General features: G+C 44.8%; 1 protein-coding gene across 1 annotated transcript in view; it reads left to right on the forward strand.

The window, feature by feature from the left end:
- Positions 1–225: 225 nt before the first annotated feature.
- The window catches only part of INSR (insulin receptor), a 52,809-nt gene continuing 37,976 nt past the window's right edge, over positions 226–15,058 (forward strand). The window contains exon 1 of the mRNA XM_030966599.1: positions 226–777. Within this exon, the coding sequence (XP_030822459.1) occupies positions 237–777 (541 nt within the window). The 5' untranslated portion in view covers positions 226–236. The remainder of the gene's footprint in view (positions 778–15,058) is intronic.

The raw sequence follows: 15,058 nt of genomic DNA on the forward strand, positions 1-15,058 counted from the left end.
GATAGAGGCAACAGGCAGGCGCTCAAGATGGCAGAAAAAATGATGAAATCCTCTTGTTTTGTAACCTCATACCAGGGAATGTTCCCCACAGTGTATTTCTTAACACTTGAAGCCTGCCTTGCTGAAGGGGCCACAAGTCCCCAGCGGAGCTCGGTGCGGTTGGACAGAACTGAGAGTTTGGAAAACTCCAACAATCAAATAAATGAATTCTCCTTTGCCTCCCAGTTTGCAGGAGCATGGACATCCGAAACAACCTGACCAGGCTGAGCATGCTGGAGAACTGCACCGTGATCGAGGGCCACTTGCAGATCCTGCTGATGTTCAAAACCAAACCTGAAGATTTCCGCGAGCTCAGCTTCCCCAAGCTGACCATGATCACAGATTACCTGCTGCTGTTCCGTGTCTATGGCCTGGAGAGCCTGAAGGGCCTCTTCCCCAACCTCACTGTGATCAGAGGGACTCACCTGTTCTTCAACTACGCCCTGGTGATCTTTGAGATGGTTCACCTGAAGGAAATTGGCCTCTACAACCTGATGAACATCACCCGGGGCGCCGTGCGCATTGAGAAGAACAACGAGCTCTGCTACCTGTCCACCATCGACTGGTCCAGGATTTTGGATTCTGTAGAAGACAATTACATCGTGGCCAACAAGGATGACAAAGAAGAGTGTGGAGATGTGTGCCCAGGCACTGTGAAAGGGAAAAGCAACTGTCCCCCCACAGTGATAAACGGGATTTTCATCGAGCGCTGCTGGACGCACGATCGCTGCCAGAGAGGTGAGTGCACGCTGAGGGGTCTCAGCTGGGGCTTTGCTGTCAAATTTTGACCTGTCAGGACCTGTGAGGCCCTGATCTGGGCTGCCCCTGGATCCCTGGAAGTGTCCAAGGCCAGGCTGGACAGGGATTGGAGCAGCCTGGGATGGTGGAAGGTGTCCCACCATGGCAGGGGTGGGATGGGATGAGCTTTGAGGTCTCTTCCAACCCAAACCACTCTGTGGTTCTTGGAGGCCTGACAGGTGCTGATTGCTACCTGTAAGCACAGATTCCTAAAAGCAGGGCTGAAAATTGACCTTAGAAGTGGAAGAGAAAAGCTTTGGGATGGGTTTGAGCAGTTCTTCCACCTGTGTTTATAAAGCATCCAGAATTCTGTATTTGGTTGTCCTGCAGAGTCAGGAGCTCCCAGAACTCACCATTTTAATGGATTGTGAGAGTCTTGGATAACACTTGGTACTCTGAGTGTCTTTATTGGGGTTTGGGGAGGAATGAAAGTCCAGACTGACTGAGAGGCTGCAGCAGGTGGAAGCACAACAGTGGGGAAAAGTCTGAGTGGAATAAACCCCATTCTGGAAAGGTGCAATTCCATCTTCACCAAAACCTTCCTGCCATAAAAAGGTGTAAGATCTGGGGATGAGTGAGCAGCATTTGCACAGAGAAGAAGCTGGAGTCAGACCTGAAGGAGAAAAGAGGACCTGGATGGGGTAGAGGGTGAAATTACAGAGCTTTGAGCCCAGGGCTTTGGTTCAGGGCAGGAGTTGTGTTCAAAAAGCTCTCTGCTGTTGCCACCCCAGTCCTCAAATGTTTTAGAGTTGCTTTTAATTTCATACAGATTTGGTTTTTTCCAAACTTGGAACTGACCTTAAGCTTAGCTTTAATTATATATTGGCTTTGATTTATGTTAAATCTGACTTGACAGGGAGCAAAGTGAATTGAGGTGAGAGTGACACATTTAGGGTTGTCTGCCTTTCTGGAGGTCGTGCATCCAAACGAACCAGTGTGTCCTGAGACGAAATTAGGAAACTTGTGGGCTGCAGAGAAATTCTTGCCAAGCTTTAAAGGGCAGCTCTGAGTGCTAAGTGCCAAATTTGAGGAGGAATTCCTACCAGTATGCACAAACTAATGCAATTAATGTGGTTTCCCCTCTGCTACTCCTCACCCCAAAATCGTCCAGCTTCCTTTTAAAGAAAGTGGTTATTTTTTGTGGCCAGAATAACAGGGTATGAGCAAGAAGATGCAAGTGCGTACGTGTGTTCCTTTTTTAAAATGAAAAATAAGATTGTAAAGCATTTTATTTATAAACTTTCAGGTATGCAGTTACATCAGCACCGAAACCTGGTTTCTTATGCATTTCATGTGCTGTGTTTGCTGCTGTTTCATAAGGGTAAAGGTCTAATTGGCACTTTTTTAGTGCCTAGAACATAATGCCCCAAAATTCCTGTGAATTTTCTGGGGCTGTCTTGCAGCAGACTGGAATGGATGGTTTTCCCTCCTTTAAAAAACTGCCTATTTCCATGAAACCTGGAGAAAAGTAATATTTTAATGATAATATTTTACCATTGGGACAGAAATCTGAACTCCTGAGCTTCTGATGCAAGAGTTTGTTGGAGGGCACCTGTCCAGTACCTGCCTCAGCTCAGTCTGTTTGACCCAGGAATTGAGATTTCATCAGAAAATTGTTTCAAAAGGCAATATATATACAGATGCTCTGGTTTTGTGTGTCCCTTGCAGAAGGAGCAGTAGGGAAGCCGTGCTCCTGAATATTCCTGAAATTCCTGTGAATTTTCTGGGGCTCTTTTGGAGCAGCCTGGAATGGATGGTTTTCCCTCCTTTAAAAAACTGCCTATTTCCATGAAACCTGGAGAAAAGTAATATCTTAATATTATTTTACCATTGGGACAGAAATCTGAACTCCTGAGCTTTTGGTGCAAGAGTTTGTTGCAGGGCACCTGTCCAGTACCTGTCTCAGCTCAGTCTGTTTGACCTAGGAATTGAGATTTCATCAGAAAATTGTTTCAAAAAGCAATATATACAGATGCTTTGGTTTTGTGTGTCCCTTGCAGAAGGAACAGTGGGGCAGCCATGCTCCTGAATATTTGGGCAGTGACTGGAATGCACTTCCCAAACCACTTAACAAGCCAGGCTTATCTCTGTTTGAACGCTGGGATTTGGACTTCAGTTTTTTGGTGGCCGCTGTTTTGCACAGGCTGGGATCTGTGTGATCCCGTGCCTTGTGACACCTGCCCCTGTGCTTCTGCAGTTGTTTTGACAGCCTGAGAGGTTTTTTAAACCTTTTTTTTGTCTGTTTGTGAGTAGCCTTTAGACTCTGAGCACACGCCAGTGGTGGAGATTAAGTGACATTTATTTAGCCAACCTGCCGGTGCAATCGCTGCCTCTCTGTTCTCCTGCCAGCCCTAATGTATCCTTAGCATGTGTAATTGTTTTGTCAAGATTATTAAAAGCTTGTGTGAATTGTATTTTGGCTTTCCTTAGCCTGAAGAGCCTCACAGCAGCTCCCAGTTGTTGCAATGTATTTGCAGGGGTGCAGAGTGTGCACCAGCCAGGCTGCTTCCAAGTTTGTTGTCAGAGCCTCAAGAATTGGTCAAAGCTATTAGAACAAAAATTGTGCTAAATTAAGAAAGAAGAGGCCGAGAAACTGAATACCAAGACCACAAAGACTAGTTAGCAGAAAACTGTAAAACACCTAAACTATAACCAATCATATACTCCAAAAAATACAAACAAAAACCAAGTGAACAAAGCAAAAACACCCATCAAAAAGTGTGTATTTAGTAGTTTACAAAATCTATAAAAATGTAATAGAAACAATAAACAGCTTATACTTGACCATATTAGTTGTTCAAAAGTCCTAAATTCCCTACAATACCCAGTACCCAGGGTATTAATGTCATGAAATCTTTCCCTCTGTGTTTCTGCAGTTTATCTGGGAATCTTCAGCAGCTAATGCTGTGCTAAAGTCTCCTGGCTCTCTGGATTTAAGTGTATTCTCTTTAATTTTTTTCTCTTTTATCTTCTAACCAGAATGAAATGCAGCAATTTCGGTATCATTTTCAGAGGGAACTTTGGTTTTGTGTGGAGTTTTTAACCCAGGTTATTTCTACCCCTGGTTTGTTTAATGAAACTTGGTGTACAATCTCCTGGTTCTGTTCTGTTTTGTTTTTTTTTTTGATTTTTTTTTGCATCTCTGGATGGGAAGTTGTTGCACTGGGACTGGGAAAAACCCTTCAAGGATATGTAAATATTGATTGTTTTGATTTTACAGAGTGGGTGTCAATTGACAGAGACAAGTCCCAAGCTGACCGGCTTTTCCAGCTTGGAGTCTCACTGGAAAATATTAGGAAATGGGCAAGAAATTTGGGAGAGCACCTGTGGGAAGGCTGGAAAATGAATTCCCTGACAGGAAGGGACAGCCAGGTGGGGATTGGTCTCTTTTTCAAAGGGTAAGGGACAGGATGAGAGGAAATGGCCTCAAGGTTGCTCCAGGGGAGGTTTAAATGGGAAATTGGGGGAAAATTCTTCATGGAAAAGGCTGTGAAGCACTGGAGGTGTTGGAGTTCCATCCCTGGAGGTGCCCAGAGGCAGTGAGGATGTGGCACCTGGGGACAGGGTTAGGGATGAGCAGTTGGGATGTGGCACTTGGGGACAGGGTTAGGGATGAGCAGTTGGGATGTGGCACCTGGGGACAGGGTTAGGGATGAGCACAGTGCTGCTGCTGAGGGTTGGATTTGATCTCGAAGATCTTTTCCAGCCCTGAGGACTCTGGGGTTCTCTGAAGGGTCTGGTGTGTGTGGGAAGGGGCAGAGTTGGGGCTGGAGTGGGGTCCTGGTGTCCCCCATCTCCTCCACACCATTCCCTGCCCTTCCCCTGCCAGCTCTCTGTGGTTGCTCCACGTTATCCCTCCTTTATTTAATTATTCCTTTATTTAATCAGTGCAAATATCCCAGTTGACTCCAAAACTAACTTTTCAGTTATAGCATGGAATTATCTCCAAGGCACATATCCAAGCCTCTGAATCATCCCTGTAGCTACAATTCCAGCCTGGAATTTTTCTTTTTTCAGTTGGTGATAACAGTGTTCAGGACAACAAAGCAAAGGATCATCTTACAGACATTGGAGCAAAGGTTGGGGATGAAACCAGTGGGGAGGAACTGAAATCATTTGTGGGCAGCTGCACCCTTGGAAAAACCAGTGGCAGTATTGAGGATTGTGTGTCTGAGCGCAGGGATGTGTAGGTGGAAGCTCATGGATTGAGATCCCTCAGGATGTGCTTCCTCAGAGTTTTCTTTTTTTTTTTTTCCTCCTAAATCACTCATGTTGGTGTGAAAACCAAGTCAGTTCAGTTAAGGCCAACTCATGTTATATTTTGGGTAGGCAGGGAGGGAAATGTGTAGTCTGTTTGGAATTTGGGTCTAGCCTGATGCTGTTTATGGCAGCCAAGTGCTGTTCCTGTTCTGGGGGTTTTGTACCTCTTCCCTGACATTTTTAACGGGGTTTTTTTCACAAACACAGTTATTTTATTGCCATCAAAATGTATTTCTTAGTCCTGCACTGCAGAGAGTGTCTTTGCTGAAGAATGCAGACAACAAAAATGCTGGAAATGCCACGTCCTAGACCTCGCTCTGGATCTGCCAAACATGATTTTCATATTTTGCATTTTTTCCACGTCTTTTTTTTTTTTTTTCTATATGTCTGTCACTCCTCTTGTGGAAGGAACAATTCTCTCTGAAATAGGATTTCCTGCCAATTCTCCCTGCAGTCAGGCTGCTGTGTCCATATAGAACTTGGAGCAGGCTGATGGCTTTGACAGTCTAATTATAAAGGCTGCTTCAGCCTTTTATTGCCTTTTATTGGTCATGTGGAAGTGGAGTAAGGCAATAGGAAGGAAAAGTGTAATGGCCAAATAAAAATTACCAACAAAATTATCTGCAATATCACACAGTGAAGGGCCACATTCCTGGGATATAAGGATGGATATCTGAAATAGTTTTTACAGGGCCAAGTAGTGATAGGAAAAGGGGGAATGGTTTTTAAACTAGAAGAGGAAATATTTAGTCCAGATGTTAGGGAGAAATTCTCTACACAGCTGGGGCTGCCCCTGGATCCCTGGCAGTGCCCAAGGCCAGGCTGGACAGCGCTTGGAGCAGCCTGGGACAGTGGGAGGTGTCCCTGCCATGGCTTGATGGGCTTTGAGGTCCTTCCCAACCCATTCTGAGATTAATTCTATAATTCTGTGAACTATAGGTTCATTCATTAGAAGGTTCTTGCTACTGGGGCTTCTTGCTACCAAGAAATTTGAGTTACTGTCAGTGTGAACCGTTTCAGGTCTGTCAGTAGGCTCCTTTTTTCCATCTATTACCTCGTTTTTTTTATGATAAAAACAAAAGTTGTTTCTCCATTAGTGCAATTTAGAATTTGCAGCAAAATATTGACTTTGTGGAAAGTAGATTAAACAGTTTGTGTCCATTGAAGAGGACGTAAAGCAGCAGATGGAAAGGATGACTATGTGGAATAATTGACATGCAAAGAGCTGCTAAAGAAAGGTTCTATGTGAAAATAATAATGTTTTTTTCTGGTTTTGATTTGGGATTTTTGGGGTTGTTCTGTGCAGAGCCAGGAGCTGGACTTGATGATTCTTGTGGTTCCCTTCCAAATCAGGATATTCTATGATTTATTTTTTTTTCTATCATGTTGGGAAACAGGTCTAGAGACAAAGGAATCCAACAGGATCTCTCTTTAATTTCCCTGTGATTTATCTGGGGAAAATTCTGGGACAGATAAGGGACAGGTAAGGAACTGAGGAGCTGCTTTGTTCCCAAGTACAAGCAGCACAACAAAGCCCTGAGAAAAACACTGCTCAGCCTGAAATGTCTTTCAACTGCTGTGAAACAGCGCCGAGCACTCTCAGCCAGACCAGTGCCAGCAGAAATTCTGCAACTCTGAACTTCTTCAAGGCAGGTTTGAATAACAAAGTTCAGAGGTGTGTGTGGGAAACGCTTTGTGATGTTTACTTAGGTAGAAATATTACTTAGCAACAGCTTCCTGTAATTTTTATGTGCTGGGAATTTCTGTAACCATGAGCTTGGTTTTATTACCTTTGTATGGGAAAGGGGTCTCGAAGCGCTGAGCAGACTCAGCCAACCTCAAGGGCAAAGATATTTTTAAAGCTTCAAACACAAAGGAAATTTTTCCAGTTGCTACTACACGAAGTGGAAGTGCTCCTTTTATTTGGAGATCTGATAAGGGTTGCCTTTTTTTCCTTTTCCCTTGCTCTGACAAATGCCAGATGGGAACTGACACCGGATAATCTCACTGGGGTGTCTGTGCTGACCCTGCCAAGCTCCAGTTTTATTGAGGGCCCATAGCTGGGGCAGTGGTGACACTTTGCCAACCCTGAGACATCCTAAACTAATTCGCTTGAGCTTATTAAGAGTAGTTAAGAGATTTATGGTGCTTGGGGGTTGTGATACAGCCCAGAGTTGGGGGAGAAGGGGTGGAAACAATCCCTCCTATAAATGGATGTTTAAGGATGTGCTCCTTTGGAAACACCGAACAAAACTGGGGAAAAACTGGAGCAGCTTTTCTCCACGGAGCTGAGGTGATGCAAGGCTGTAGGATTTTAATACAAAGGGTCTCAGCTTGCTGAGAAATCCCCACATGTGCAGCTGAGCTGATGTTTCATCAGGTTCTTCACTGCTGCACCTTTATTAAATTTGGGGTGGGAAGTGAAGATTTTCTGCTCCTGCCCCAGGTCCCAAGCAGCACTTCAGAAGGAACTGTCTGACCCATGCCATCTTTAGAAATGTAAATACACAGAGAATTCCTCCCCACAGTTGAGAGATCTGAATTCCTGTACAAAAATCCTATCAAGACAAAGGTTTTTGAGGAGTTAAAAAGGAGAATTATATAAAGTATAATATTTTATTTATATATATATAAAATATCATATATATTATATAATATATATATATATAAAATAGCTGCTATTTTAATTCTTTCACCTTAGCCTTTCCCAAAACCACTTGGGTTGGTGTCTGGGCCCTTGAGGAGGCTGAGAGGAGTTCCATGAAGTGGTTCAGCACTGAGGATACTCAAGGTGTTTTAAATCTCTGTCTGATCCTGGCATTGGCTCCTTGGGACTTTCAAGAGTGCATTAGGAAGAACTTTTTCCCCCTTCAACAACAGTTCCAAGTTACCTTTTTTTGCTTAAACAATGGAACCTGCACTACCCCTTGTTAGATAAAAACCAGGAGACCTGGCAGACACAATCTTTGGAAAATGCTGCTGGCTGGGTGTGCAAGGGGGAAGTCACAGAATGTAATAATAATAATAATCATAATAATAATAATAATAATAATAATAGTGAGTGACAGAGTTAACATGTGCTGGTAATGCATGAATGGGAGAGCAGGAAATGGTTCACCTGCTGTGATGTGTTTGCTCAGGGAGGAGGAGGAGATGTGTTTCATTCAGAGCAAATCCTGCTGATGTTCAGGGTGCTTGTGTATTCTGTGTGTTTTCTTTCCTTTACACCTCCTTCATGAAGGCTGGGTGATGAAATTCTGCATTTTAAATCTTTTAATTAACTGTAAAAGTATTCTAAATTGTGTGCAATTCAGATGTCCCTTCCTGGATTTAGGCAAAATGAGCAGAATAAATGTAAGCTGTGTGATGGGACAACAGTCTCTGATTTTACAGGGAAGGGACTGGAATCTTTGTTGTTCAAGGCTGTGAAGGGATTGTGAACTGTTGGGTCTGTACAAAGAAGTGCATTCAGAGTGTGTGAGCAGACCAACTGAAATATGTCACTTGGCAAAGCTCTCTGAAACATCTTTTCCTATCAGGAGTTGGATTTGACAGGGATTGCCTCTGTAAATAATTGCTGTGCTTAAAAAAAATCCCAACAAAACACAAAGAAAAAGTCAAAACCCCCCAGGTGTGACCAGCACAAAGATTATTTCTAACTGAAAGGTTGAGGATTTCAGGACCTTTTGATTAATTACAGAGCTGGGGAATAACCAGCTGTGTCCTGGAGGAAGCAACACTCACCCTCGTCTCAGCTTCTAACAATAGTTGGGTACAAGTTCAATGATTAGGCTTCCCAATTATATCCTATAATTGTCTGCAAATTCCCATTGAGGGATGTGAATGAACTTGCTGGGATGTTTATGCTGCTTAATTAAGGCTGGTGGTAGGTGGGAAAGCAAAGAAAGTTGGGTCAGGGGAAGTTGTGGGGGTCCTGGCTGGGATTGCCGGCTTGGGATGAGCCTGTAGTTATTCCAATTCCTGCTTTGAGCCCAGATGTTGTTTGGCATTGCATAAGTGTGCAGGGAGATAAGGATCCCAGCCATTGCCTTGTCTTTATCTCGGATTTTTGGCTGAGGGTACTGGGGGGCACGGGCTGACGTCGCTGCAGGTTGTCGGCCTGGCTTTCCTTTTGCCTTGTGACATGGCAAACAAACAGAGAATTAACTTTGGCTCCTGCAGTGCTTCAGTGCTGGCTGAGGGCTTTAATGGTTTTGTGTGAAGAGTCTGGATTCCTTGTGAATCTGGGTTTAAACTGACAAAACAGGGCAGGACACTCGGCTCCTGTTCTTGTCCAGAAAGTTTTATAGCTGGAATCGGATGCTCTGTACTGAGAAGCTTCTGTACCCTCAGTAGGAATTCCTTAATTTGAGATGGTGTTTATTCCCTGCCTCCTGGGCACCTGGAGGGGTGAAGGCTCTGAGGAAGATGATGTTTTGAAGGAAATCCCACCAAAAGGATTCAGCAGAAAGCATTCAGCAGAAAGTTGGGATTGATGCTCTTCAGCGTGTTTCTAAAGAACTCAGGGTCTGCGTGGTTTTGGTGCACTCCAGAAAGAGAAATGTGATTTTAATGGTGTGTATCAGGTCAGAGGTGCCCTTTTCCAAGGATGCCAAGAGCTGCTGCTCCATTGGAATTGTAACTCAGGCAGTTTCAGCTTTTGCAGGGCTCAGCTCCCACTCTGCAGTTGCTGATGCACTGGCAGGTGCTAGATGGGTGAGCTGTCAGGAATTGTGACCCCTCTCAGGAATTATGCCTTGTTCATAGGCACAAAAGGGTGTCAGATGTTTAGCAATATTGGTCTGATGAAGAGTGTGTAACTTGCAAGGTCTTTTAGTCAGTTTTCAGTGCAGTTTGGAGGCTTCTGGACACACTGAGTCACTTAGGTCTCCCACAGGATCAGTGCTGCTCTGTGGCCACACTGGAATTTCAGGGCCCTGATGTGATGAGCTGAGCCTGAGCTCAGCTTACAGCACAAGACTGATGGTTTTAAGTCAGAGTTAAAGGAATTTAGGGAGCAGGTTTGTCAGAGGTCAGAGCAAACACCTGTGACGTCTGTGGTTCTGCCCTGCTGCTCCCTCCTGCTCCTCTCAGCTCACTCTGCTCTGACCCCTGGGCACAATTCCTCATTTAGTGGCTTTAAAATGTGAATTGTCTGGGGCAGGGAGGGAGGAGGCTGGTCCCAGTGTGTTCATCAAAGCAAAGCCAGGTGGACTGTAGGGTGTGAGGAAGGGAAGGGAGCAGGCAGGTTTGGAGTTGTGCAGCTGTAATTTCCAGCCCAATTTTTAGATGTTTTTCTCTGGTTTTGTAGCTGTGGGAGTTGAATTATGCTGAGAGCACACAGGATTATTGCACTGCAAGGCTCTAATCCAGTGAGCTGGGGTCCAGGGCAGGAGTTTGGGCTCTCCACAGCTCCAGAGGGGCAGGAGCAGACACTCCTTCCCTGTGGAGAGGGTGCTGGGATGTGATGTTCTCGCATAGCACTTTGATGACACAAAATGGGGCTGTTTGCTGGCTGAGTTTTGCTGGCTGATTTTCCCCCATGGGTGTGAATATCCCAGGTCTGACACTGGCTGTTGCAGGGATGGATTATTTGGGGTCTGTGGCTGATTTTCCCCCGTGGGTGTGCAGATCCCAGGTCTGACACTGGGTGTAGCAGGGATGGATTATTTGGGGTCTGTGGCAGAGCTGCTGAACTTGGCAGTGTCGCTTTCATAACATGAGTGAGACAACGTCAGTTCTGAGCTGTTTGCTTTGAAATATCTGCAGGAACTGAGAGTTCACTCAGCAACCTGCAGGGAAAAAGTGAAGTTCCAGCTATTGCACTGACCTGGGCACTGGGAAATCCCTCACACAGAGGCTGCAGACAAACTCTGTCCTATCAGCAGTGTTTTGTGATTGATAAAGTACATAAAGAATGTTTGCATTTGAAGGTGGGCTTGAGTAGAAAATCTCAGGAGCTGTGCAGGGAGCCTTATCCCTGTGTGTTGGTTTCCCAGGAGTAAGGCATGTGCAATCCCACAGACATCACAGGATAACAAAGCATTTTTCTGTTTCCATTTGCAACTTCATTAAGCACATCCATGTTGCGTTACGGCACTGCAAGGATTTTAATACTTCATGAGCAATGAAAGGGTTCATTAAAATTTGAGTATCAGACAAATGTTCCTCTTGTCTTTTCTGCAAAGACAATCCAATTATATTCTCTGGGTAGTGCAAACATAGAGCAGGGATTTAATGAAGTGAACAGGATTGGTTTTTTTCTGGTCTTTGGTCTCTTCTGAATGTCATCTTTCTGAAGTCAGGCTGATGTGTTTACACAGCTTCAGTTTGGGATGGAGGAGTCCAAGAGCTCCCTCTAAGTACCCCTCAAAAGCTCCCAAAAGCCAGAGAGGAAATGGAGCTCCTCAGTGTGATGTCTGAGTGTCTGAAAGTCTCGCCCAGTGGAGCCTTAACAGGGCTTAAAGGAATAAGGCTTTTGTTTTAAAACAGTACTTGAAGGGAAGCCTTTAAAGCTCAATAAACCATTTCTCTGTTCATTCAGTTCTGTGGATTTTAGGCTCTGGGAATCTGAGCACTGTGTTTCTGGCAAGGGGAGCATAGCACACAGCGCAGTCTTACCTGGGGACTTAAGGATAAAACAATTTGTGTGTGAACTGGTGCTTTATATGAAACAACTTCTCATCTCATCAGCATCTTTACAATTATTAAATTAGCAGAATAAATGCCATGTGTAGATTTTCCTTAGGCTTCTCCTCCACACTCCCATAACCTTATCTCCAGAGCTGCTTAAATAATTTGTGTGGTGTTTGGCTGCTCTCTCAGCGCTTGGATATTGAGTTTCTAATCCACAAAACCAGTCCATTGGAGCTGGGTATCTTCATTGAGTGTCAGTTTTTGTTCTGGGAAACATGAAATGTTCTGCTTTGAGCCTGTACAGTGTGTGAGTTTGGTGGGTGTGATAAGAAAAACGTCCCCGTGTTTTGCATGGCTCCAGCGGCCGAAGGAGGAGCAGCCTCGTGATGCTCTTTGCTCATCAGCACCAGGGAAGAGTTGTTTTTCCACATGCTCTAATCAGTGATAACAGAAAGAACTTGAGATTGTGTTTTTCAAAGGCGCCGTGGGTCTCTCAGTGCTCAGATTTGCCTGTGGCTCTCTCTGCTGTGTGTCTGTCCACCCAGAGCCTGATTTGGAGTGGCTCTGGTTCAGATCCACGCCTTGTTCTGGTGCTGGAGGAGGCTGAGCAGGACCCAGCAACCAGCTGGAAGCAAGGGATTTGTTTTCCTTTGTGGTGTTCTGGGTGTTCTGCAAAGGGTTGAGTGCTGGATATTTTTTGGGGTACTGTCAGTCTCTTCCCTGCACTGACAGGTTTTGTGCCTCGCTTTGTGACCTCCACAAACTTCAGCTGGACAATGCAGGAAAGGATTCAAGGCAAAATTTAACTTTAGTATTGATTTAGACAAACAACCAACAGAAATACCTTAGGTAGAGTAATTGAGGTGGGCTTGGACAGGTGGATGGGCTGGGTGGCATCTCCAAAACTCCTTGGGCTCCCTTCCATTGGCAGATTGATTCCAGAGCCAGCAGCTCTGAGCTGAGCCTTGAAACCTCTGGAGTTTGGTGAGGAAAAAGGCTCTTTGTCCCTGGAGAAACTGATATGGCTTCAGGTTACTTGTAGAGGAGAGTCCCATCTCTTTTTCTTGCTTGGTAGTGCTGATTTGTGTCATTTTTTTCCCCAGAGGGCTCTCTCCATTGTAAGGTGATTTCCCCAGTCACTACCCCATGAGGGATCTGCAGGTGTGTGGCTGTGGCATCAATTAGAGAGCTCTGAATAATCCTAATTGCTCTGCAGTGGACAATGCTGATGGCAGCTGGTGATTAGACCATATCTGAGTCCTGTGCTGATAAAGTGAAGGTTTTTAGCACCGTGGCACACGCCTGCAGGGGTGGGGGATGTCAGCAGATCCTGTTCCTCCCGCTGGCCCAGAATGGATAATGGGATTTTCACTACTCCTGCACTTCCCTGTGACCTCAGTGACAGTCACTTTTATTTTAAGAGCTTCCCAGTGTGTGGAATAAAGCAGAATTTTCACAATTCTGACCATTGACAATTGGAGCCATCAACTATTGTGGAAGGAGGGTTGAGAATCCAAGATCTCCCTAGTTCAGGGTAACTTTGGATGATTCAGTTCCCCTGTTGTTGGCCTTGTTGAGATGGCACAACTAGTTTGGCATTAAATGCCTTCAGATTACAACTTTCTCTTGCGTAATTTACAAGGAGAGATAGATTAATGGCCTCCAAGGGTGGCTTGTGCAATGCAGTTAATGGTTTTTGTACTCATCTCCAGTCGTTTGGTTTTCCTCAGGGTTGTGTTTGTGTGACTTTTGGTCATTTTTATAATTTCTCATTTGGCATCTGGGTTAGAGCAGCAGAGAGATGTGGCACAGTCACAAAAAACTGCAGGGATCTGTGTGTTTGTAAGGAGAAGCTGTTAAGCCAGTGGATATCTGGGAAGAGCCAAGCTGGAGAATTTGTGCAGTGCCACATTGGTATACAGTGAATTACTTGAAAATGGGCATTGCTGGTATGCCAAGGATGACGAGGGCGAGTAGTAAATAAAAATACATTGCACATTGCTTGGCTCTGCAGGCAAACAGTATCTATTTCAGTCCTGCTAAGGAAATTCTTATGCCTCGAAATAAACTGTGGCAAGCGTGTGTAGAGCTTTGGGCAAACAGGGGAGGGTGTGCAGGGGAATGGGCAGGAGCTGAGGAGGCCACGACTCGAGGAGTTGAGACATTTTTATACAGAATTGATGGATTTGATGCTGGCTAACAAGGTACTGCATCTGTTTCTCCTTTCCACAGTTCAGATTTGCTTTGGAAGAAATTGCTGTTGGGTCAGGGGAAGCTGGAGTGACACTTGTAGAGTGTGTGAAGGCACAGCAGGAAATCAGTGGAGGATGGATGTGTCAGTGCTCCTGGTGAGCTTAAATTTGGGCAGTGACTGTGCACTGAACAGTTCATGCACCCTGGTAATTTCAGAAAAAAAACAAAACAGGAGGAACTGAATCATCCAAAGTTACCCTGAATCTTTTTGGTAGAGCCAGTTAACTCTGCTTCCTGGGAAAATTGGAAAATTCACTTTTCTTTGCACACCTGGCCTCCAGGTGCTGCTTTGCCTTCCTGTTTCTCCTCATCCTCTCTGGAAGGTGAGGCAGGAAGGGGGATCTGGAACAAGAAAGGAGGATCTGGAGGGATCCCCTCCTTTTCCCTCTCTCTTTGTTTCCAGTCTCGTCACCCACAAACACAAATTTGGTTTCAGTATCGATGTTTACAATTCATGACTGCGCCATGAAATCTGCCCAGATTAAAATCTTAACCTCTGCCTGACATTTCTGTGTAGATCATTAGTTATCAGCATAATCTCCTTGTGGTTAATCTTATACTTCCTCCCATTCCATTGCCTTTCTCAGTTATGGACAGCTCCATTTTTGCTGGAAACTCTGCCTCTGTTTTGGTGTAATTTGTTGTTTTCTGTGCTGGGATTACGTTTATATAACGTATCTAAAATTCCATCTTTCCTCATTCCCACGTGGCAGCATAGCTTTCGTTCTTTCATGCCTTGTTTACTACAACATCCTTCCCCCTGGCCTTGAGGAAAGGAATCTTGTCCCTCCCTTATCTCTGCAGAAAGCAGAGCTTGGATGTTTTGCCTCGTGCCCTGATCCTATCATCACTCCTCATTTTCAGGATGGGATTTGTAGGTAAAAGCAATAACCTGGGTTTGTTAAAATCAGATGGACCTTGCTCTTAAACCATCGCCAAGTCCTTGTGTGTATCTCCACTTGTCTCTGTTTCTCACATAGAACCATAGAATCGTGGAATAACCTGAGCTGGAAGGACCATCACTTATTTTTAGGACATTCCTGGACCACTTTCCTGTGATTGGGGTTGCAGT

This window comes from Camarhynchus parvulus, chromosome 28 (genome assembly GCF_901933205.1).
Source record: "Camarhynchus parvulus chromosome 28, STF_HiC, whole genome shotgun sequence".
NCBI classification, from domain to species: Eukaryota; Metazoa; Chordata; class Aves; order Passeriformes; family Thraupidae; genus Camarhynchus; species Camarhynchus parvulus.